The 25,061-nt window shown below is 44.3% G+C and overlaps 1 protein-coding gene across 1 annotated transcript in view; it reads left to right on the top strand.

Moving 5' to 3' along the window:
- PYROXD2 (pyridine nucleotide-disulphide oxidoreductase domain 2) overlaps positions 1–25,061 on the top strand; it is a 179,266-nt gene that overhangs the window by 20,118 nt on the left and 134,087 nt on the right. The window contains exons 2-5 of the mRNA XM_082268370.1: positions 2,817–2,836; positions 14,045–14,138; positions 18,611–18,684; positions 23,255–23,407. Of these exons, the coding sequence (XP_082124496.1) occupies positions 2,817–2,836; positions 14,045–14,138; positions 18,611–18,684; positions 23,255–23,407 (341 nt within the window). The remainder of the gene's footprint in view (positions 1–2,816; positions 2,837–14,044; positions 14,139–18,610; positions 18,685–23,254; positions 23,408–25,061) is intronic.

The following is a 25,061-nucleotide window of genomic DNA, read 5'->3' as shown; positions in this document are numbered from 1 at the left end:
TCATTTTTATTTAACATTTTTTTTTTTTTTAGATTTAGCAGGAATTATGTGAGTTATGTTATATTTGCATCTGCTAATAGTGATTTTGTTGTAATTCTAGCTAAATATATCTTTAATATTTTCTTGGGGGGGGGGGGCCCTGCCAGGTAGTCTGTACGGGGCCCCGCGATTTCTAACAGCAGCCCTGGAGGTGAGCAAGTCCAAAATATTATCGCATTCATATACAATAAAAGTCTTAATTGTATATGAAGAAATTCAATATTCTCGCTCAAGGACAAGGATGTTTAAAGAAATGAAATTATATTATTGACATGATGCCTGCAATACCTGGGGGCAGAGTTGCGAAGGCGGAGAATTAGGCTGCAGTGCCACACTTGCTAGCATGGGGGACCGTCGGGCAGTTGTATTAAGTGTGGTCGGCGGCCTGCGGTCTCTCCGAATGTCCTCAATCGCCGGTATTATCATACTGGTAGGTAGCAGTGCGACCGCTTTATGTGGGTGCCAGACTTATTTGCCTCCTGGACCCTGCCTTCTGACCCAATTCACTCCATAAGACTGGCACTATACTAAAAGTGTAGCGCAAGCCAGCAGGGACCCTTTTTTTTTATACTGGAGCAAGGAGGAGGCTTTTTTTTTTGTGCGGGGTGCAGATTTTTTGCTGCCCCCCTGCAAAGTGCCGCCCTAGGCCTGGGCCTTGTTAGCCTAGGCCAAGATACAGCACTGCCCGGAGGTCACCGCCAGACTGGCTGACATAAAAGGAAGAAAAGAGCCGGGAGCCGTCACCAGGCGTGACCAGGCTGGAACGGGATCAGTGTTCACAGGACGTCCGGCAGGAATGATTTCACAAAATGGGCGGCAACATGTTTCGGAGCAATCTCGCTCCTTCGTCAAACCAATGAAGAGGGACAGAAAGATCAGAGCTCATTTTATGGAGTGCAGGTGAAAAGGAAAGGGGAGGGGTTGTGAAAGCTGAGAAGTCTCTTTAAAGTAGAACTCTACACTATAATCTCCTATTACCTGCATTGTACATCCCAGAAGTGTTGGGCCCCATTCATCCGAGTGTTTTGTAGCTCAAAGCCAAAATACACTCAACAATAAAAATCCCATTGTTTTAAAAGATGTCTGTTCACATCTGAATGGTCAGCTTCTAAGTAGGGGATTGTGATTGGCTAGATTTTGGTGTTAAGAGTCCCTTCCCTGCTCCTCTCCTTGCTAGGACAGTGACCCTCTTGCTAAGGATGCTACCTCTACCATCTTGTCCCCCACTCCACTCCTCAAGCTGTCGTATCACACCGACATACTATCCAGGGTCACTTGACAGTAAGTTTTCAATCACAATAAGTGGACCATCTGCAGTAGTCACATGTGAAAGCATTGCGCAGCCATTAAAGTAAGCCATTTTCCCTCAAAAAATCTCTCTTCACCCAGGGTCATTAGTACTCATTGGATAGGATCTCTGTTGTCATCTCCTTCAGAGGTACACCACTCCCGGGATTCCCTAGGGGTATAGCCTTACTCAGGGAACTCTTAGCCTGGCCTGGCGTAGCCCCCACCTCCATAAAGGTCAAGAAGTCCACAGCCAGCTCTCCTGGGTGCAGGTTTACCTCTCCCTAGCCTCCAGCCTTATCCAGTGCCTCCGCTTGCAGGCTACATCTGCAAAAATGTGGGATGTTTGGCTCTCATTTCCCAACTGCACTAGGGCTCCACCCAACCTGGTTTATATGTGGAAACTGACTCACCCATGACACCACTACAGGAAGGCCTGACGCTTTTCCACTGCATGGAACCGAACGGTTCGGCTCGCTTTTGTGCTTTTCCACTGCTGGTACCGCATGGTACGGTGTCGGAACGGTTCGGTACGGTACGGCGGCGCTTTTCCACTGCATGGAAACCGAACGGTACGGCTCTCAAAAACAGTACCACCTCGATTGTGGTTCCAAAAGGTACCATACCCGGTACTATATTCCACAATCCTTTGCATGCAGTCACTACTAGCCACTGATTGGTCAGAGAATCGTTGTTATCCCACCCACTTAACTTTAGTACTACTTTAGTGGAAAAGCAAACCATACCGTACCGTACCGAACCGTTCCAACACCGTTCCATGCGGTACCAGCAGTGGAAAAGCAAACCGGGCCAAGCAGGGCCGAGTAGAGCCGAGCCGGTACTTGCAGTGGAAAAGTGCCATAGTGATGGCACCATCTTCTTTAACCAGACAGTATTCTAGCACAGAGCCATCTAGTGGCAGACTAGCTAACTGCACCTGCCTACAAGGTGCTGTTGCTCAAACAAGTAAAGAAGATTATTTTGAATGACTGAACAAATGTGCAAAAACACTTGTTACCTGCATTTTTCAGGCGCACTGCCATATTAAAAGAATATGGGGTAAAAACAAGTGATCTTTTCCCATAGAAGCTCCTGTATGGCGCATTGTTCCTAAAACATGCAAAAAAAAAAAAAAGCTTAAAAATGGGAGAAAATGCTGACACTCAGGTGTGAATGGAGCCTCAGAGAGCAGAGAGGAATAAGGCTATTACCCTACATTCTACATGGAGGAGGCAAGCACGGGACCATGCCTAAGGGTGCCTTAGGATGGTGGCAGTGCTTGACCGGTAAATGGAGAAAGATATTACACCTTATTTCTGCACCCCCAGAAAAAACAAGCATTTAACCCTTGCCGTGCAGGATTCTGGGGGGATGTTGGACTGAATGCAGAAGGAGATTTAGTCTAATTCCTGGAATTCAGTTTTAAATTTTTTTGGAAAAGAGTAATTTTTCTTTTAGTATTCATTCTTTTTCCTTTTCTTCTATTACAGGGCACAATGGTCTAGTAGCGGTAAGTTTTAATCCTGAAGTGCTTTGAAATGTTCATTTTAGCTTAATCAGATGTTAAGCTGCTTATACATGATGGATTGGGTGTAGGACATTCAGAAAACTATTTGCTGACAACATTAAAAGAAGTAATGTATGGTATAATTATTACACAAGGATGTGATAAATCATTCACAGTATGTGCGCAGTTATTCATTACCTCTACTGTACATTTACTGCATAGCTTACTCTAAAAGCTGGATCATCCAAAACTACAACAATAAAAACATTCTTCTGAAATGTCATCCCTAAATTGTTACATTTATCTGAGTTCAGAATATTCTTTGGTAAGTTGAACGTGCCATAGCCCTAAATATTGTGAGGTTCTGTATTGTAATGTAAAGGATGGGTATTTTGAGGCACAACTATTACATAAAATATAATTCCTTTATTTTAGATAAATATAAAAACATGCTAATATGCCGTAAAAAATTCATAAAGTAGATCCATGATAGTCTTATTCATTGGTTTCACCACAACATTTTGTAATAGTAGTATGAATATATGCTGCACTTATATGGCTCGACACGTTTCATTAAACACGTTTATGTTTTTATTTTTGTTGTCTACTTAATGTCATTGCCAGGGGGACTGGAGCTGTCACTTTAAATTATGAATTGTTATGTGCATTGCTTTGTCTGTTTGTTGGTAGGTCCCATGGACCTGAGGATTGGCCGCTCTGGAGTGCCTGTTGGGGGGTGGGATGTGGATGCTGATGGTCTGGGACCCCTACACCGGAGCCGAACCCTGTATGATGAAATGTTGTACGGCATATTAGTATGTTTTTATATTATCTACAATAAAGGAATTATATTTTATGTAATAGTTGTGCCTGAAAAATACCATCATTTACAATTCAGTACAAAACCTTTATTTGAGTTCAGATTCTGTTCAATAAATGGCTCCTGCAAAGCTGTCTGACTGGAGATAGGAACTGACCAGTCTGGAGGACATATTTAGGATAGCATGGCCTGTCCCCCCCCCCCCATTACCATCCATTACATGGGATACCATGCCCTGTCCCCCCATTAACACCCATATGGGATACCATGGCCTGACCGCCATTAACATTACTTGGGATATCATGGCCTGCTCCCCCATTACCACCCATTACATGGGATACCATGGCTTGTCCTCCCACTAACACCCATTACATGGGATACCATGCTCTGATCGCATTAACATCCATTACTTGGGATACCATGGCCTGCTCCCACATTATCACCCAATACATGGGATACCATGGCCTGCCCCCATTAACATCCATTACATGGGATACCATGGTCTGCTCCTGTCCCCATTAATACCCATTAAATGGGATACCATGCCTTGCTCCTCCCCATAAATACCCTTTAAATGGGATGCTATGACCTGCTGCCCCATTTACACCCAATACATGGGGTATCATGACCTGTCCCCCCATAAACATCCATTACATGAGATACTATGGCTTGTTCCCCCTATTAACATCCATTGCATGGGATATCATGGCTTATTCATCAATTAACACACATTACATAGGACACTATGGCTTCTCACCCTATTATCATTCATTATGAGGGGTATCATGGCCTGTCCCCTAATAAACACCCATTATATGGGATACCATGGCCTGTCCCCCTCATTAATGCCCATTACATGGGATACTGTGGGCTGCCGCCCCCCCATTAACACCCATTATATAGGATACCATGACCTGTCCCTCCATTACCACCCAATATATGGCATACCATGGTCTGTTCTCTGATTAACACCTATTATTTGGGATATCATTGGCTGTCCCTCCATTAACACCCATTATATGGGATACCATGGCCTGACCCCCCATTAGCATCCATTACTTGAGATACCATGGCCTGCTCCCCCATTATCACCCATTACATGGGATACCATGCCCTGCTCCCCCCATTAATACACTTTTTCCTTGCAAAAAGTTTTTATTTTTCATTAATCAGTGAACCAAAACATGCTCAATTTTCAAGAACAGTACATATCATGAGGGTATCACAAGAGAACACTAATACAATCAGATAGTAACTTAACCAGAACGGTATCATGAGGCAGAGATTAGAAAAAAACAGACATGTTGGACCGCAGAAGGGGAGAAAAAAAAAAAAAAAAAAAAAAGGGGGGGGGGAAGGGAGAAATTCTTTATCATATAGGGGGGCGGGGAAGGCCCTCCCCAATCCCAGGAGACCCCCATTGGGATCACTAACTGTCTCCAGAGAGAGGGGGGAACCCCTACCACCAGTTTTCAACCATAAAGATGCCGTGAGGCAGGGAAGAGAGAGAAAAAAAAAAAAAAAAAAAGGGGGGGGATGGGGGGGAACACAAGACATCTGAAAATATGAGTGCCGTAACGTGAAGTGTAAGCGGTTCCAGGGGAAAAACAAGCTAAAGCGACCTCATGGATAACATTCGACATATATGCAGTAGTGAAAAATCGAAAAGAGTGCGGCTAACAATCAATCAGCCAAGAACAGCGGTCTATGCTTGAAGGGTTCTCAGGATACTGAAAACAAGAAAACAAAAAAAAGGGAAAAGCGAGAAAGGGGCAAGAAGAAAAGGTGGGATAGGAAGGCTCATCCTAAACAAGGCAGGGAAGAAGAGAAAAAGGAAGGAGGGGCTATGATAGTGCAGGCAGATCAGAGATTCCCAGCATCTGACGATAAATGACCCGGATAAAGGGGCGTGTTTGTATATACTGCCCAAGGTTCCCAAACTTTCTCGAACGCGTCCTTTTTATCAAGTAGTATACTAGCCAATTTCTCCTGGGTCATGAGCCAGGAAATTTTCCTCTTAGCTGCATTGAAGGAGACTGTATCCCGCTTCCATGACCTAGCCAGAGTCATTTTAGCACCCAGCAGTATGAAAAAAAGAAGTCTGGATAAGTGTTTAGAAGCACGTTCGATGGGAAAGTTTAGGAGGGCTATTTTGGGATTTTGTGGGATAGCGAGGCCTGATACTCTCCGCATTAGGTGAAAAATTTTGTTCCAATAGGATCTAATGCGCGGACAAGACCACCAAGTGTGGAACATCGAACCAGTCATTCCACAATTGCGGAAACATAAGGGAGAAGCGTTGGGAAACATCGAGGCCAATCTGGTCGGGACCCTGTACCACCTGGTAAAGATTTTCACGTTAGCTTCTATCAGAGCAACATTCAGAATACCCCTGTAGGAGCGGAGGAAGCATCGGGTCCATATTTCATGCGAGAACGATTCATTCAGGTCTGATTCCCATGAGGCAGCATAAGATGGTTTGTCCCCGGCACCCGTTAGGGAGGCATAGATAGTGGAAATACCCCCTCTCTGATCCAGAATGTTAGAGCACCAATTCTCATACGGAGTGAGTCGAGGGGGTTCGTGTGTATTGGACCAAATAGAATGAAGGAAGTGAGAAATCTGTGTGTGACGAAAGGTTTCAGTGGGGGGCATCTTAAGGAGTTTCGTGCAGTGGCCGTGAGAAAGAGGGCCCATTCGATTAAAAAAATGACCTATTCTAAAGAGGCCTTTGTTGAGCCACCATTTAAAGGCCCCAATATCCAGTCCCGGTGGGAAGTCGGGGTTGTTAAATAGATGGGTCAAGGGTTTCAGGTCGGACGTGAGGGCTGAGAGTTTGTACAGTTTATCGCATAGAGATATGGAGTGAGATAGGGTAGGAGAAAGGATAGGGGGTCGGGTCTTAGGTTTACACCATAGGAGGAAATCAAGCGTGTGATGAGGGGCCGCTTGTCTCTCAATACGCACCCAATCGGGTTTCTGGCCCCTGGAGTATATGATTGAGAATTGGGCGAGTTGAGCCGCCTGGTAGTACCACCATAATGAGGGGAGACCCAAGCCCCCGTCATCTCTCCTACGAAAAAGAGTGGATTGCGGGCAGCGGTGGCCTTTGTTGCCCCAAATGTAGTGAATAATTTTGGATTGTAATGGTGCCAGTTGCGATTTTTTAAGGCGGATGGGGAGCGACCTAAATAGGTAAAGGATACGTGGCAGCAGGGTCATTTTGACCGTATTGATCCTCCCTATCCAGGAAAGCTCAAGTTTGGACCAAGACTTAATATCTTCTTCCAATTTTCTAAGGGTGCTGGGATAGTTTACATCATAAAGTTTATCAATCGAGTTAGGTAGGTTGATCCCTAGATAGGGTATGAGATGAGAGCTCCAGGTGAATGGAAAAAAAGTCCGAAGATTGTCTAATGAACTAGCAGGGATGGAGATATTCAGTGCCATTGATTTAGCGGTGTTGATGTGGAGGCCCGAGATTTGGCCGAACGTGTGCAAGAGTTTGAGAAGGTTAGGTGTGGATGTAAGAGGAGATGTGATGAATAGCAGGAGGTCATCAGCAAACAGGGCGCATTTATGTTCTTGGGTCCCGCAAGTGACCCCTTTGATATCAGGTTGAGTCCGGATCGCGATAGCTAAAGTCTCAATAGCTATAGCGAAGACAAGCGGGGAGAGTGGGCAGCCTTGTCTAGTGCCTTTTTCAATGGGGAAAGATGAGGAGTATTGCCCTGCAACGCGGATTTGGGCAGACGGGGTGGAGTAGAGTGACTGAAGCAAGCCCTGGAAATTGGGACCAAAGCCCCATCTTTGCAGAACCTGAAATATGTAGGGCCACAAGACGGAATCGAAGGCCTTCCTAAGATCAATCGAAAGGAGGTATCCTTCTTGCGCATGACCACCATTCCACCGAGAGCGGAGGAGGGAGATAATATCAATCGCTCGCCTTATCTGATCAGTGCCCTGTCGACCCGGAATAAAGCCAGCTTGGTCAATATGAACATAGTTAGCAATAAAAGAGGATAATCTGTTTGCTAAGACTTTGGTAAGGATCTTAAGGTCGTTGTTAATTAACGAGATCGGGCGATAGTTTGCTACATCGCTAGGGTCTTTTCCGGGTTTAGGGATAAGTGAGATGGTGGCTGCGTTCAAATCCGGTGCTAGGTTATGGCCGTCTCTGAGAGAATTAAAGAAACGGACCATATAAGGCGCGAGGGTGGCATCAAATTTTTTGTAATAAAGATTGGGGAGCCCATCCGGGCCAGGTGCCGAATTAAGTTTGAGGGACTTGAGAACTAGGAGTACTTCGGATTCAGAAATAGGTTTCTCCATAAGAGCAGAGTGTTCTTTGGAGAGAGTGGGGAGGTCCAGCTCCTTAAGAAAGTCGTCTGCATTGGAAGGGGAAATCGGAGGGGCAGAGTAGAGTTCAGAATAAAAGTCTTGAAAGGCCGCCAACACCTTCTGGGGGTGTTGAGTCAGGTCGCCTTGTTTAGTACGGATCTTAGGTATGGAGGTAGATTTTGCTTTGGGATTCAGTTTAGTTGCGAGTCTTGTACCTATTTTGTCTCTAGAGATGTATGAGCGGGCACCTGACCAGCGAATATGTTTTTCCGCTTCAGTCGTGAGGGCAAGATTCAGGGCTAAACGAGAAGAATCGAGTTTAGCGAGGGAGTCTATTGAGGGATTAGCTTTATGCGATTTCGATGCTTCGAGAAATGTGTTTGACAAATCAGCTACAGCCTGTAAGCGGTCACGTTTCAGCTGGGAAGCTATGTGAATAAGCTTGCCCCTAATCGTGGGTTTATGTGCTGCCCATAGAATTTCGGGTGAGACGTCTCCGGTATCGTTGTCATGGAAATATGCTTTCAAGGCATCCGTGACAAGCGCACAGTGTGCTGGGTTGCTCAATATAGCTTCATTAAGGCGCCACCTGGACGGTCGGCCAGAGCATGATGACCTGGCTAGTGAGAGGTGAACCATGGCATGGTACGAGAGTGCAGTTTCCCTAATGCTAGCTTTTAAGGCAAGAGGGATCATGGACGTCTTAATGAAAATATGATCTATTCGCGAGTAAATACGGTGTGGGGCCGAGTAATGAGTGTAATCCTTGGTCCGCGGGTTAAGTTCCCTCCAAATGTCTGAGAGATCAGATGAATAGACAGAGCGAGCGATTTTGGTGCTTTGTTTGGGTAAGTGTTTATTTTTAGAAAGACCCTTCAGAGAGTGGTCGATGGAACGATCCAGGGCCACATTCGTGTCTCCCCCTAAGATTACAAGTCCTTTGAAATGAGGCGATAGGGTATCCAACATTTCCTTAAAGAACGTTGCCTGTCCCTTGTTCGGGGAATAATAAGAAATGAAGGAGTATGTGATGTTATCTATGTCGCCAGTGACCAAGAGGTAGCGGCCTTCCGGATCAGCAACCATATTGGACAGAGAAAAGGGTACATTTTTGGCAATACACACAGCCACCCCTTTTGTCTTGGAATCTGCGTTGGCCAAAAAAAATTTATCAAACTTGTGATGAAGAAAGGAAGGTCGATAGCTCTTGGGGAAATGAGTTTCTTGCAGTAGAGCGACATCGACGTGTTGGGAGTGATAGAGTTGGAAGATTTTCCGACGTTTAATGGGAGAGTTCAGACCCTGCGTGTTATGTGAGACTATGGATAGGTGAGGAGGTGCAGAAGTGGATGCCATACTGGACCAGAGAGGAGGACTGCCCCTGGGTGTATCAGAGGGCTTACCCTAGAAAAAGGCGGAGAGGGTCCGAGCAGGATGATCTCCGAGCTGGAGGGGTGATGATAGGTGAATTCCAGGAATGTGCGTCGTCTGGGAATCTCTTCAGAACCTGGAAAATCTGCAGTAGATGAGGGAAGAGACAGAGGGGGTGAAGAGAAGAGAAAGGAAATATTAGACAAAGAGAGCGAGGTTCAAAGCACCAGACCGTGGATGCAGATTGAAGCGCACAGGTGCAAAACCCTAATATAACAAAAACAAACTCAAAAATAAAAAGGGAGGGGAAAAATTACCAAAAACAAGTAGGAGACTGAGTTCCCTGGGCCCAGCCGGGTCCGGGAAGTCGCCTCCAAGTCCTCGCCTAGGACGCCCAATAGGGGCTCCTAGACAGGAAAAGAAAAGGTTGTCCGAGAGTAGAAGTGGGGTTCTGCTCAAAGACAAGGTGAGGCGCATGGCTGCCGCCCCAGCCAAATTACCTTTGCCGAGAGTGAAAAGAGAAGGGAGAAGATCCCTCCTCCCCACACCCTTTAATCAGAAAACTATGGACAAAGACCATTCAAAACATATAAACACTTTATATAATGTAGCATCTATGTGAGCGGAAAGGAAGAGAGCACACCAAAATGGGGTGGGGGTAGGGGGATAGGTAGCACCCCTGTGAGTACCGGAGTAGAGCCCCCCCCCCCAATCGATGCTCATGGGAGGGCATGAGGAGGGGAGGGGAAGGAAGAGCAGGGTGGGAAAGGTCTCAGGGGAGGTAGAGGGAGAAGGGAGATGGATTAGGGAGGAGGGGAAAGGCAGGGAGCAGAGGGTGGGGAGGGAAATATAGCACAACCCTGTGCCAAATGGTACCCGCTAGGGGAGGTATAGATCTAACAAGAGAACAAGAGCCAGAGTCCCTTAGGCGAAAAGCCTGAGACAAGGTGCCATGTAGGCAAAAAAAAAGGTGGAACCGGGAGATATCAGCCCCCCCAAAAAAAAAAAAAAAGTGTCCTCAGGGCGGTCTGGCTTCTCGTGATCGCTTGGATTGCTGGTTAACCCACGATGGAGTCACGGGGCTGGTAGGAGATGGTCGTTTGGGAGCTGGAGTTCCTTTATGTTGACTCGCAGAGAGCTGTCCTTGGGAAAGGAGACCCAGTTGGAGCATAACCTTCTCACCATCCGGAAACGAAGAAAAACCATAGGACTTGTTGCGGTAGGAAAAAGTCAATCTGAAGGGAAAGGACCAGCGATAAGTGATATTCTTCTGGGTGAGAATCAGTAGTAGCGGCTTCAAGGACCTCCGTTTCTGGATAGTGTAAGGAGACAGGTCCGCAAAGACCTGAATGGGGGACCCCTGAGTGGAAAGCTGATCCATATTGCGTGTGAGCCTCATGACTTCCTCTTTAATTGCATAAAAATGAGGCTTAACAACGATATCTCGAGGAAGTCCATCAGCTCTTGGCGACTGGCTGGCTCTATGGGCCCTATCCAGCTCTAGGCGGTGTTCAGGAATGTCAGGCATCAGTTCTTTCAGAAATGTACGAACCGCAAAATGAGTGTCCTTAACTGCTTCCGGGAGCCCCCGTATACGGAAGTTATAACGCCTAGACCGATTTTCCAGGTCGTCAATTTTAGACATGGCGTAGTCAAGTTGGTCTTGTAACACTTGAATGTGGGACGAGTTCTGATGCATCCGAGCAATGGTCTGGTCTGATTTCTTTTCAATTGCATCAATCCGTGATCCTAAGTGGAGTATGTCTTGGTGAATAGAGGTGGTGATCTGTGTGGCATTCAATGCAAGACCCCTGTCTAACATCTTGGAGAAGGAGGCCATCATAGAAGCAAAGTCAGTGGGACATGGGGAGAGGCCCTGTGCTGCTGCAGCTTGTGGCTCAGGGCTGTAAGTGTAGTCTCCCAGAGGTGTCAGGGCGAATTCCCCCAGGGTGTGCTCTAGGAGCGATTCTGTGGACGCCGGGGACGGATAGGGCTGTCCCCCAACACTCACAGGGAGGGCAGATGGGGTGCGCAGAAGGGATGCAGGCTGGTCCTGATCCGCTATGGAGTCCGAGGGAGCCGCCGAGGTGTCCGCGCTGTGCGGGTCGGGAGCCGCCATCTTGTAAGCCCCAGGCGTCCGCAGGCCGGGATCGAGTTGAGGCATAAGATCTCTCCTTGCGGGGACTCCGGACATCTGAGGTGTGGGAGCGGAGGTTCCGCCGTACGATGATGGGCGCAGGGAGCGGTGTGGTGCGGTAATCGGTCTTTGTCCCTGATTCAGCGGCTGAGGCGGTGCGGAGCTCCGAGATCAGTCCTCCATCTCGGAGCAGACGCGCATGCGCACTTCTTAATACACTTTTTATGGGATACAATGACCTGCTCCCCCATAAACATCCATTATATGGGATACCGTGGCCTGTTCCCCCCTATTAACATCCATTACATGGGATATCATGTCTTATCCATCCATTAACATTCATTATAAAGGGTACCATGGCCTGACGCCAAATTAATGGCCATTTTATGGGTCACCATGGCCTGCTTCTTCATTAACACCCATTACATCGGATACTATGGCCTGTCCCCCATTTAACACTTATTATATGAGATACCATGGCCTGTCCCCCCATTAACGTCCATTATATGGGATACCACAGGCTGCTCCCCCCCATTGACACCCATTACATAGGATACCATAGGCTGCTCCCCAAATTAACACCCATTATATGGGATACCATGGCCTGTCCCCCTCATTAACACCCACTATATGGGATACCATATCCTGTCCCTCCATTAACACTCATTATATGGGATATAATGGCATTTTCTAATCTTAACACCCAATATATGGACTATAATGGGCTGTTTCCACATTACCACCCATTACATGGTCTATAAATGTAATCCTGCTGTGGACTGGATAAGAAAGAGAGGCATGGCAGTGACTGCGCTGTTCTAACTCCAACAGGTGCTTCAACATAAAGGTCCACAGACATCCCTGTGCTGCCCCTCCTGGGGCTGTCTATACAGAAAAATCTCAAGGGGATAAAGCTGAAATGCAAAGCCTTTATATTTAATTATAACTTTACATTGGTGGCTATAAATCAGCTTTAATATTCTGTATACAAAGTCATGTTGTCTTAAACAATCAGACCATACCAAGTATAGGATACATATACAAGTTTGGCTTTAGGTTTACCTGGGCAAAGTGACGTAGGGGTACGTTAGTCACCCATGAGCCTCTAGGGGGCGAGCGCGTGCCGCCAGAGGTGCGCTCCCACCCCCGCTCGTTCCCTGACATCCCCACGCGAGTGACCGGCAGCTCCGATGTCCGCCGGCCACTCGCGATCTCCCTCTGGAGAGGGAGAAAGGCAGACGGCTGATGTAAACACAGCTGTCTGTCATTCTCCCTGATGTAACTGCAGAGACTACGCGATCCTACTATGTAGGATCGTATGTCTCTGTGTTTACATCACAAGCCACGCCTCCCTGCAGTTAGAATCACGCCCCTAGGGATACATTTAACCCACTGATCACCAATAAAGTTAACCCCTTCCCTGTCAGTGTAATTTTTACAGTAACAGTGCATATGTATTACACTGATTACTGTAGTAATGTCACTGGTACCCCCAAAAGTGTCAAAAATGTCAGTCAAGGGTCCGATCTGTCCGCCGCAATATCGCAGTCCCGCAAAAAAATCGCAGATCGCCACCATTACTAGTTTAAAAAAAAAACTATAAAAATGACATAAATCTTTCCCGTAGTTAGTAAACGCAATAACTTTTGCGCAAACCAATCAAAATACGCTTATTGCGATTTTTTTTTTTACCAAAAATATGTAGCAGAAAACAAATTGGTCTAAAATGTTAAAAAAATTTGATTTTTTAATTTTTTTGGGGAATTTCATATAAAAAAATGTGAAAAATATTGTTATTTTTTATAAGTTGTCACTCTTTTTTTGTTTATAGCGCAAAAAGTAAAAATCGCACAGGTGATCAAATACCACCAAAAGAAAGCTCTGTTTGTGAGAAAAAAAGGACATCAATTTCATTTGGGTAAAGCATCGCAGGACCGCGCAATTGTCCATTAAAATCACGCAGTGCCGAATCGCAAAATAGGCCCTGGTCTTTGAGCAGCCAAATCCTCCGGGGCTTAAGTGGTTAAAGCGGAAGTTTATTCTGCTTATATTTTGCCATTAATGTTCCCTCCCTCCTCTCCCCTCTTTAACAAGCTAATAACAATTTTAAAAGTAAAACCTCTTTTCATTAAATGCCTTATCTTACACCCAGTGATGTCATCCCTGGGTCTCTGTGCTTCTCTATACAATGCAGGTAGATCATAAATGGTGGGAGGTGCTGTACATAGCTTCCTAAAAACATCACAGCACCCTGCCTCAGTACTCCTCTCAAGAGCCCTCAATCCTGGTGCAAGCAGTGTTAGGAGTCATGCAAATATCAAAATGCCTCGATGGGTGGATGCCAGCCTGGAGAGGTGGGCATTCCTAAGCAGGCTGAATTTGCATAGGTAATGCCCACATATGATGCTGATCCTCCATGAATAAAAAAAATGAAATCCAATGAATGAAAGAAGATTTACCATTTAGAGTGCCTTCTGCTCTTGTTATGAGTGTTCTGTAGACAGAGAAAAAAAATCCTGATCATGTTTTATATAATTTATAGGCGGCTTATCTGCAGAAATCTGGACTGAGTGCTGTGGTTCTCGAAAGAAGACATGTGATTGGAGGAGCCGCGGTGACAGAAGAGATCATTCCAGGTAGATTACCCCTCCTCAGTGTTACATTGTTATTCTTTAAAACACAACATTGCTGGTTGTAAATAATCTTCTCCGGGTTATAGAGGAAGGAACAATAAGGTCCACTCTTCTCAGAGTTATAGAGGACAGAAAAGAAGAAGTCTACTCTTCACCGGGTTTAGAGGAAGGGAATGAAGAGGTCTACTCTTCTCTGGGTTATAGAAGAAGTTAAAGAAGAGGATTACTCTTCTCTGGGTTTGGAGGATGGGAAAGAAGAGGTCTACTTTTCTTTTTAGGTTATAGAGGAATGGAAAGAAGAGATCTACTCTTCTCCGGTAAAGAGAATGGGAAAGAAGAGGTCCACTCTTCTCCGGGTTAAAGAGAAAGATCAGAAGAGATCTACTCTTCTCCAGGTTATAGAGGAAGGAAAAGAAGAGATATATTCTTCTCTGGGTTTTAGAAGAAGGAAAAAAGAGGTTTACTCTTCTCCGGCTATAGAGGAAGGGAAAGAAGAGATCTCCTCTTATCTGGGTTATAGAGGAAGGTAAAGAAGAGATATTTTCTTCTTTTGGTTTTAGAGGAAGGGAAAGAAGAGATATAATCGTCTTTTCATTATAGAGGAAGGAAAAGAAAAGATCTACTCATTTCCAGGTTATATAGGAAGGGAAAGAGGAGATCTACTCTTCTCTGGTTAAAGAGGATGGAAAGAAGAGATCTACTTTTCTCTGGGTTATATAGGAAGATATAGAAGAGGTTCACTCTTCTATGGGTTTTAGAGGATAGGAAAGAAGAGGTCTACTCTTCTCCAGGTTATAGAGGAAGGGGAAAAAAGAGATATACTCTTCTCCAGTTGAAGAGGATGGGAAAGAAGAGGTCTAATTTTCTTTTTAGGTTAGGGTAGGGTAGGGGAAGAAGAGTTCTTTTCTTCTCTGCGTTAAAAAGAAAGTAAAATAAGAAGTCTACTCTTCTCTGGGTTAGAGAGGAAGTTAAAGAAGAGGCCCACTCTTCTCTGGGTTATAGAGGAAGTTAAAGAAGAGGCCCACTCTTCTCTTTATTTAGAGGATGGGAAAGTAGAGGCCCACTCTTTTCTGGGTTAGAGAAGAAGTGAAAGAAGAGGTCTACTCTTCTCTGGGATAGAGAGGAAGTGAAAGAAGAGGTCTACTCTTCTCTGGGTTAGAGAGGAAGGAAAAGAAGAGGCCCACTCTTCTTCAGATTGTAGAGGATGAGAAACAATAGGTCTACTCTTCTCCAGGTTATAGAGGAAGGGAAAGAAAAGGTCTCCTCTTATCTGGGTTATAGAGGAATGGAAAGAAGAGATATATTCTTTTCTGGGTTTTAGAAGAAGGAAAAAAGAGGTCTACTCTTTTCCAGGTTATAGAGAAAGGGAAAGAAGAGATCTACTCTTCTCCGGTAAAGAGAATAGGAAAGAAGAGGTCCACTCTTCTCCAGGTTTTAGAGAAAGGAAAAGGAGAAGTCTACTCTTCTCCAGGTTAAAGAGAAAGATCAGAAGAGATCTACTCTTCTCCAGGTTATAGAGGAAGGAAAAGAAGAGGTCTAGTGTTTTCTGCGTTATAGAAGAAGGGAAAGAAGAGGTTTACTCTTCTCCGGGCTATAGAGGAAGGGAAAGAAGAGATCTACTCTTCTCCGAGCTAAAGAGTAAGGGAAAGAAAAGATCTTCTGTTCTCCAGGTTGTAGAGGAAGGGAAAGAAGAGATCTATTCTATTTAGGGTTATAGAGGAAGGGAAAGAAGAGGTCTACTCTTCTTTGGGTTATAGAGGAAGGGAAAGAAGAGGTCCACTCTTCTCTAGGTTATAGAGGAAGGAAAAGAAGAGGTCTAGTGTTTTCTGCATTATAGAAGAAGGGAAAGAAGAGGTTTACTCTTCTCCAGGCTATAGAGGAAGGGAAAGAAGAGATCTACTCTTCTCCGAGTTAAAAAGGAAGGGAAAGAAAAGAACTTCTGTTCTCCAGGTTATAGAGGAAGGAAAAGAAGAGATCTATTCTATTTAGGGTTATAGAGGAAGGGAAAGAAGAGATATACTCTTCTCCAGGGTATAGAGGATGAGGCAGAAGAGATCTACTCTTCTCCAGGTTATAGAGGAAGGGAAAGGAGAGATCTACTCTTCTCTAGGTTATAGAGGATGGGAAAGAAGAGGTCCACTCTTCTTCAGGTTATAGAGCAGTGGTTCTTAACCTGGGTTCGATCGAACCCCAGGGGTTCGGTGAGTCAGTCTCCGGGGTTCGGCGGGGGGGACAAAAGGGCAATTGCTCCCCCCGAGAAAATATTACTGATTGTGAGACCGAGCGCACCCCGGGAAATCAGAGCTGCGGTCCGGACAACTCACAGCCATTACACATAGACACTTGACACTCCGCCCCCTGTACCTCCCCCAGCAGGTTTCCAGCCCATCTCCTGCAGGCTGCTTGCTGTGTGAGTGGGCGGGATGAGGATGTACCTGACCACGGAGATCGCGCCGGCCTGGAAGAGGGAAGTGTGAGCAGCTGAGCAGAGTGAATGCTCCTGGAGGTAGGCTCAGCTAACTGTACATGGTGGATTCGATTACAAGGACCTCTATGCTACGTCTGCTGAGTTACTGCAGCTTAGCATAGAGGTGCTGTTAGCTGACAGATGGAAATGCATGTCCTTTTCATTTAGCTCAATAAAGCATTGTGAATACCCCCCCTGGTGTGTGCCCTCCTGATACCCCATGGAATGCTCTCCCAACACCTCCCCCCAATGTGTGCCCTCCTAACACCCCATGGTATGCCCTCCAAACACCTCCCCAAAGTGTGTTCCCTCTTGACACCCCATGCTATGTCCTCCCAACCCCCCCAGTGTGTGCCCTCCTGAAGACCTAATCTTCTCCAGTTAAAGAGGATGGGGAAGTAGAGGTCTAATTTTTCTGGGTTATAGAGGAAGAGAAAGAAGAGGTTTACTCTTTTCAGGGTTATAGAGGAAGGTAAAGAAAAGGTCTACTCTTCTCTGGGTTTAGAGGATGGGAAAGAAGAGGCCAACTCTTCTCTGGGATAGAGAGAAAGTAAAAAAGGTCTACTCCTCTCTGTGTTATTTGAGTTAAAAAAGAAGAGGTCTATTCTTCTTCAGGTTTAAGAAGAAAGGAAAACAAGAGGTCCACTCTACTTTGGGTTATAGAGGAAGAGAAATAATAGGTCTAATCTTCTCCAGGTTCTTTCTTTAAGGGAAAGAAGAGGACTACTCTTATCCAGGCTATAGAGAAAGGGAAAGAAGAGATCTCCTCTTATCTGGGTTATAGAGGAAGGTAAAGAAGAGATATTTTCTTCTTTCAGTTTTAGAGGAAGGGAAAGAAGAGATATAATCGTCTTTTCATTATAGAGGAAGGAAAAGAAAAGATCTACTCATCTCCAGGTTATATAGGAAGGGAAAGAGGAGATCTACTCTTCTCTGGTTAAAGAGGATGGAAAGAAGAGATCTACTTTTCTCTGAGTTATATAGGAAGATATAGAAGAGGTTCACTCTTCTATGGGTTTTAGAGGATAGGAAAGAAGAGGTCTACTCTTCTCCGGGTTATAGAGGAAGGGGAAAAAAGAGATATACTCTTCTCCAGTTGAAGAGGATGGGAAAGAAGAGGTCTAATTTTTCTGGGTTATAGAGGATGGGAAAGAAGGGGTCTACTCTTCTCCAGGTTATAGAGGAGGGTAAAGAAGAGATTGACTCTCCTCCAGGTTATAGAGGATGGGAAAGTAGAGGTTCACTCTTCTTCCTTTTACAGGGGAAAGGAAAGAAGAGGTTTACTCTTCTCCAGGTTATAGAGGAAGGGAAAGAAAAAGTCCACTCTTCTCCAGGTTGTAGAGGAAGGAAAAGAAGAGATCTATTCTATTTAGGGTTATAGAGGAAGGGAAAGAAGAGGTCTACTCCTGACAATATACTGAATATTTCATCTGTATGAGGAACCTGAGAATCCCTTAGTATTCCAAACCTCAGACTGACTTAAATGAAATATATTACGTAACACAACATTGGGATGCGGAAAAAAATATTTACCATGAAAAAATGTATTTTTTTCACTGTCTGGATTATTTTTTATTGGTATTGACTTGATTTACCTAAGCCGTAGCACACATTCACCTTCGGGGGGAAATTTTCGCCTAACTTAGTGAGTGTGGTGAAGTAAAGTAAAAAATACTCCTTGCAAAGAATACCCAATCATGGGTAGAGGAAAAAAAAAAAAAAAGGCTTGTTTGCATTCAATTGGATAATTAAATCTGCAGGGGGATAATTATTCCCCTAACCTAGTGAATGGGGTGAAGCTCTGCTAAGAGAAACCACTAGATTCCTCCAATCATGCAGCATACATGGAGGCATCTTATTGCCAGCTATTGTATTTAGACTGTAGTAGCCCCTACAGCGGTCAGAATAATGAAAAGCAGATACATCTGATAGGATAATACATAGAATACAATGAGCTGCAGTACATTTTCTCTGTTGTCTTACTTCTTGGTTTTCTTACTTCTTCTAGGTTTTAAATTCTCCAGAGCGTCATATCTGCTCAGCCTCCTGAGACCGCAGATTTATAAAGACCTGGAGCTGAAGGTAAGGAGTCTCTTCATACAGAAATATGGGAGCTGCCAATACTGACTTCATTCTGCAAGCTCTGGGGTTTTCATGCTTTTGGCTTTACTCCTTAATGTGCCATACTCCTCTCTGGTTGCGTACTCCTCTCTTTTTACATGTTTCTCCCTGGTTGCATTCTCTTATCTAGATGCATACTCCTGTCTAGTTACATGCTTCTCTCTGGTTACATACTCCTCTCTGGTTACATTCTCCTCTGGTTACATCTTTTCTGGTGCATCTAGTTACATACTCCTCTCTATTCATATGCTCCTCTCTAATTTCATGCTCCCCCATGGTTACATGCTCCTCTCTGGTTACATGCCCCCCTATGGTTACATGCTTCCCTATGGTTACATGCTCCTTTCTGGTTGCACGGATGGGAGTGAATCAATAACCTGCAACACTGATTTCAATGCATGCTCTTCTCTGGTTGCATTCACCTCTCTAGTTGCATGCTCTTCTCTGGTTACATGTTCCTCTCTGGTAGTATACTCCTCTCTGGTTACATGTTCCTCTCTGGTAGTATACTCCTCTCTGGTTATATGTTCCTCTCTGGTTACATGTTCCTCTCTGGTAGTATACTCCTCTCTAGTTGCATGCTCCTCTCTGGTTACATGTTCCTCTCTGGTAGTATACTCCTCTCTGGTTATATGTTCCTCTCTGTTTCTATACTCCTCTCTGGTAGTATACTCCTCTCCAGTTGCATGCTCCTCTCTGTTTGCTTGCTCCTCTCTCTGATTGCATTCTTCTCTCTGGTTTCTATTCCTCTCTGGTTACATGTTTCTCTCTGGTTGCATTCTTCTCTATGGTTACATGTTCCTCTCTGGTTACATGCTCCTCTGTGGTTCTATACTCCTCTCTGGTAGTATACTCCTCTCCGGTTGCATGCTCCTCTCTGTTTGCTTGCTCCTCTCTTGTTACATTCTCCTCTCTGATTCTAGACTTCTCCCTGGTTGCACGCTCTTCTTAGGTTACATTTTCCTCTCTGATTGCATGCTCCTCTCTGGTTACATGTTCCTCTCTGATTGCATGCTCCTCTCTGGTTACATGTTTCTCTCTGGTTACGTGCTCATCTCTGCATTCTTCTCTCTGGTTATATGTTCCTCTCCTGTTGCATGCTCCTCTTTGGTTCTATTCTCCTCTCTGGTGACATGTTCCTCTCACTCTGGTGGTATGCTCCTCTCCGGTTGCATGCTCCTCTCTGGTTACATGTTCCTCTCTGGTAGTATACTCCTCTCTGGTTGCATGCTCCTCTCTGGTTACATGTTCCTCCCTGGTTCTATACTCCTCTCTGGTTACATGTTCCTCTCTGGTAGTATACTGCTCTCTGGTTATATGTTCCTCTCTGGTTCTATACTCCTCTCTGGTAGTATACTCCTCTCCAGTTGCATTCTCCTCTATGTTTGGTTGCTCCTCTCTCTGATTGCATTCTTCTCTCTGGTTCCTATTCCTCTCTGGTTACATATTTCTCTCTGGTTGCATACTCCTTCCTGGTTACATGCTCCTCTCTGGTTGCATTCTTCTCTATGGTTACATGTTCCTCTCTGGTTACATGCTCCTCTGTGGTTCTATACTCCTCTCTGGTTATATGTTCTTCTCTGGTTCTATACTCCTCTCTGGTAGTATATTCCTCTCCGGTTGCATGCTCCTCTCTGTTTGCTTGCTCCTCTCTCATTACATTCTCCTCTCTGATTCTATACTTCTCCCTGGTTGCACGCTCTTCTTAGGTTACATGTTCCTCTCTGATTGCATGCTCCTCTCTGATTGCATGCTCCTCTCTGGTTACATGTTCCTCTCTGGTTACGTGCTCATCTCTGCATTCTTCTCTCTGGTTATATGTTCCTCTCCTGTTGCGTGCTCTTCTTTGGTTCTATACTCCTCTCTCTGGTGACATGTTCCTCTCACTCTGGTGGTATGCTCCTCTCCTGTTGCATGCTCCTCTCTGGTTCTATACTCCTCTCTGGTTACATGTTCCTCTCTGGTAGTATATTCCTCTCTAGTTGCATGCTCCTCTCTGGTTACATGTTCCTCTCTGGTTCTATACTCCTCTCTGCTTACATGTTCCTCTTTGGTAGTATACTCCTCTCTGGTTGCATGCTCCTCTCTGGTTACATGTTCCTCTCTGGTAGTATACTCCTCTCTGGTAGTATACTCCTCTCTGGTTGCATGCTCCTCTCTGGTTACGTGTTCCTCTCTGGTTCTATACTCCTCTCTGCTTACATGTTCCTCTTTGGTAGTATACTCCTCTCTGGTTGCATGCTCCTCTCTGGTTACATGTTCCTCTCTGGTTCTATACTCCTCTCTGGTAGTATACTCCTCTCTGGTTGCATGCTCCTCTCTGGTTACGTGTTCCTCTCTGGTTCTATACTCCTCTCTGGTAGTATACTCCTCTCTGGTAGTATACTCCTCTCTGGTCGCATGCTTCTCTCTGGTTACACGTTCCTCTCTGGTAGTATACTCCTCTCTGGTCGCATGCTTCTCTCTGGTTACATGTTCCTCTCTGGTTCTATACTCCTCTCTGGTAGTATACTCCTCTCTGGTTGCATGCTCCTCTCTGGTTACGTGTTCCTCTCTGGTTCTATACTCCTCTCTGGTTCTATACTCCTCTCTGGTAGTATACTCCTCTCTGGTCGCATGCTTCTCTCTGGTTACACGTTCCCCTCTGGTAGTATACTCCTCTCTGGTCGCATGCTTCTCTCTGGTTACACGTTCCTCTCTGGTAGTATACTCCTCTCTGGTCGCATGCTTCTCTCTGGTTACACGTTCCCCTCTGGTAGTATACTCCTCTCTGATTGCATGCTCCTCTCTGGTTACATGTTCCTCTCTCTGGTAGTATACTCCTCTCTGATTGCATGCTCCTCTCTGGTTCCATGTTCCCCTCTGGTAGTATACTCCTCTCTGGTTACATGTTCCCCTCTGGTAGTATACTCCTTTCTGGTTGCATGCTCCTCTCTGGTTACACGTTCCTCTCTCTAGTAGTATACCCCTCTCTGTTTACATGCTCATTATTAGTAGGGAAGTCTAGATAGGGATGACGGTCCAACAGCAGCATCTTCACCAGTCACCTTCCATATATCTATTTTGGCAGCTTCTTTATATAGATGGGAAACCTATGACATTGCTGCGTTGAGCTCATAAAGAATTGTCTTCCTCTGATAGCTGAGAGATCCCTGTAGCTTGGAAATTCTTTGTTATATGGGATGTTCTGTCCTCGTTCTAACCCAGTCACTGCCGTGAATTGAATCATGATATTTAGGCAGATTTTGTCATTCTGTAATAGTTACAGGGCTACATTATGAAATCTCCAAGGAGCTGATATTTCCTAATACGTTGTAATGTGTGAATTTGTGTGTAAGTCGTGTACTGAATGCCCTCAACCCAACTTCCAGTTCTAATTCACAATTTAAATCATTTAGATACTTGCTGCTTATAAGATCCAGCAGCCAAGCTTAGTCATTTTTTTTGTTTTATCTGCAAGCTAATAGGAAAATATAATACACAACAGGCCAGATTTTATTGCTTGTACTAATTGTGTGAAAATGATGAGTACAACGATTAAAGTTATTTTTATTCTTATTGGGCACAGATGGGCTTTTCAAGTTTTTTTTTTTTTTTTTTTTGCATAAAAATGCAGGCTAGCTTTTCAAGAAACAACTTTAGAGTTTTTGCAAAATGGTAGCAAAGCAACAAAGACAAGGAACAGTGTAGAGAAGACGTTTGCAAGGAGACAGTCATTTGTTGGCCAGTTACATGGCAGCCAGGCTCCTTGCTTGTAGGAAGAAGGATGGTGTTATGGCCAGGGCCAGATTAACGTAGGGGCTATTGGAGCTGCAGCTCCAGGCCCCTACCTTAATATAGGCCCCGGGTTGGCCATATTCACTGTTACCGCTCTTCTGTCACTTGTAAACACAGAAGTCTGGCTTCTATGCTCGCTTCCCCAGGCAGCTCCCTCAGAACCTCCCCACACAGCACGAAGGCTGGACAAGGAGGGACAGTTGCCGATGCATGGATGTGTTTATGGGCTTCAGAGACAGCATCCCATGTTGAATTAGGCATGCATGGCTGCACCCTTCCTCCTCTGGGTGCATGCCAAGGCACGGCCCTTAAGGCCCTTCAAAATCCTCAGCACCAAGCCCATGATGCTCTTAATCCGGCCCCGGTTATGGCCACCCACAGGGGACAAAACTACACAGGACAAATACTTTATATTGGCTTCTGAACACCCTCAGAGGCTCACCAACCAACAGTGTATGACTTTGTTATTCCTTAGATTGTAAGCTTCCATAACATTTCCATAGACACACTCCTAAACCCTTGAGCTATTAAAGTTCATGTGTGTGTAAAGTGTTCTTTTTCTATAGATTTGAATAATTAAAAGGTTTGTCAATCAATTAGAAACTTGCCTCATTTTGCAATGTGATCTTCATGGCTGTGACAATCTCATTGTTTATACATCTCTGGTATTTAGATCTTTTTTGTAGAATATTCTCTGTATGTATTCTGTGAAATGTATTTATGTTCTTTCTATTATTCTATTCCTTTTTTCCAGAGACATGGGTTGAAAATTTATTTTCGAGATCCTCATTCATTTACTCCATTGCTGGAAAGTGTAAATGGACGTCCACCGAGGTCTCTACTTCTTGGGGCGGATATGGTGAAGAACCAGCAGCAGATTGCTCAGTTTTCTAAGAAAGATGCAGAGGTAAGGGGAGTATGTACTATGATGTATATATGGTGTATGTATAGTATGATGTATGTATAGTATGGTATATGGATGGTGTATGTATAGTATGGTATATGGATGGTGTATGTATAGTATGGTATATGGATGGTGTATGTATTGTATGGTATATGGATGGTGTATGTATTGTATGGTATATGGATGGTGTATGTATTGTATGGTATATGGATGGTGTATGTATTGTATGGTATATTTATGGTGTATGTATTGTATGGTATATGGATGGTGTATGTATAGTATGGTATATGGATGGTGTATGTATAGTATGGTATATGGATGGTGTATGTATTGTATGGTATATGGATGGTGTATGTATTGTATGGTATATGGATGGTGTATGTATTGTATGGTATATGGATGGTGTATGTATTGTATGGTATATGGATGGTGTATGTATTGTATGGTATATTTATGGTGTATGTATTGTATGGTATATGGATGGTGTATGTATAGTATGGTATATGGATGGTGTATGTATAGTATGGTATATGGATGGTGTATGTATTGTATGGTATATGGATGGTGTATGTATTGTATGGTATATGGATGGTGTATGTATTGTATGGTATATGGATGGTGTATGTATTGTATGGTATATGGATGGTGTATGTATTGTATGGTATATTTATGGTGTATGTATTGTATGGTATATGGATGGTGTATGTATAGTATGGTATATGGATGGTGTATGTATTGTATGGTATATGGATGGTGTATGTATAGTATGGTATATGGATGGTGTTTGTATAGTATGGTATATGGATGGTGTATGTATAGTATGGTGTATGATGCATGTAAATGATTGAAAAAACTGCGCTAACCTCTGGTGATAGAGGGCTAAAAAACCCTACTTCATATATACTGTGACAAAAACAGTGTTACGGTATTAATACCTTGTACCCATATAAATCATATATATTGAATGGTGAAAATGTCACAAAAAAAACAATTGCTGATCAAACTTATATATATAAAACAGCAAAAATTTCACCACCAGTGATTAAAGTGCAAGTATAACTCAACAATATTATCTGGGTAAATGGATAGCATCCATAAAGTGCAATATAGGTGCTGGCAATTATTCATATACTATTCCATGAAAATTATAAATGGCATTCATAAAGTGCAATATATATTTACAAAGAAAAAACAGAAAATTGTATATAGTCCGTGTTAACAAAGTGCTTGAGGAAAGAAAGTGCAAATAGTGCAATACAGTCCTTTCAGTGCAAATTTTGATAAGTGCAGATGAAAGTGCTTATACTGGTACAGTAGTGGTGTGACCCTCCACTTCACCTCGAGTGCCGAATGGTAAGATGGCTCACTTACCAGATCCCATGGATTCCTGTTGGCATACGCCAGCAGAAATCAATATAGGCTTGATCTCATATGCTCCTGGTCCTTGCTGGTATATGGGGGTCCTCTGGTTGCGCCTTTTGTCACTGCAATATAGCTCACTCGTAATAAAAATAGTGTATATACTGGTGCCCTTACAGACCTTTCCAGCCTCGCGGCTGCTCTCCAATGTCTGTGTGTGAGACTCGCGCCGTACCCGCTGTACCCAGAAGTGGGGACTTGCCGTGCGGTTCACCGAAGGGCCAAGCATGCGTTACAG

The sequence above is a fragment of the Pelophylax lessonae genome (assembly GCF_965119305.1).
Source record: "Pelophylax lessonae genome assembly, chromosome: 9".
NCBI lineage: Eukaryota > Metazoa > Chordata > Amphibia > Anura > Ranidae > Pelophylax > Pelophylax lessonae.
This window is presented reverse-complemented; position numbering and strand designations above follow the sequence as displayed.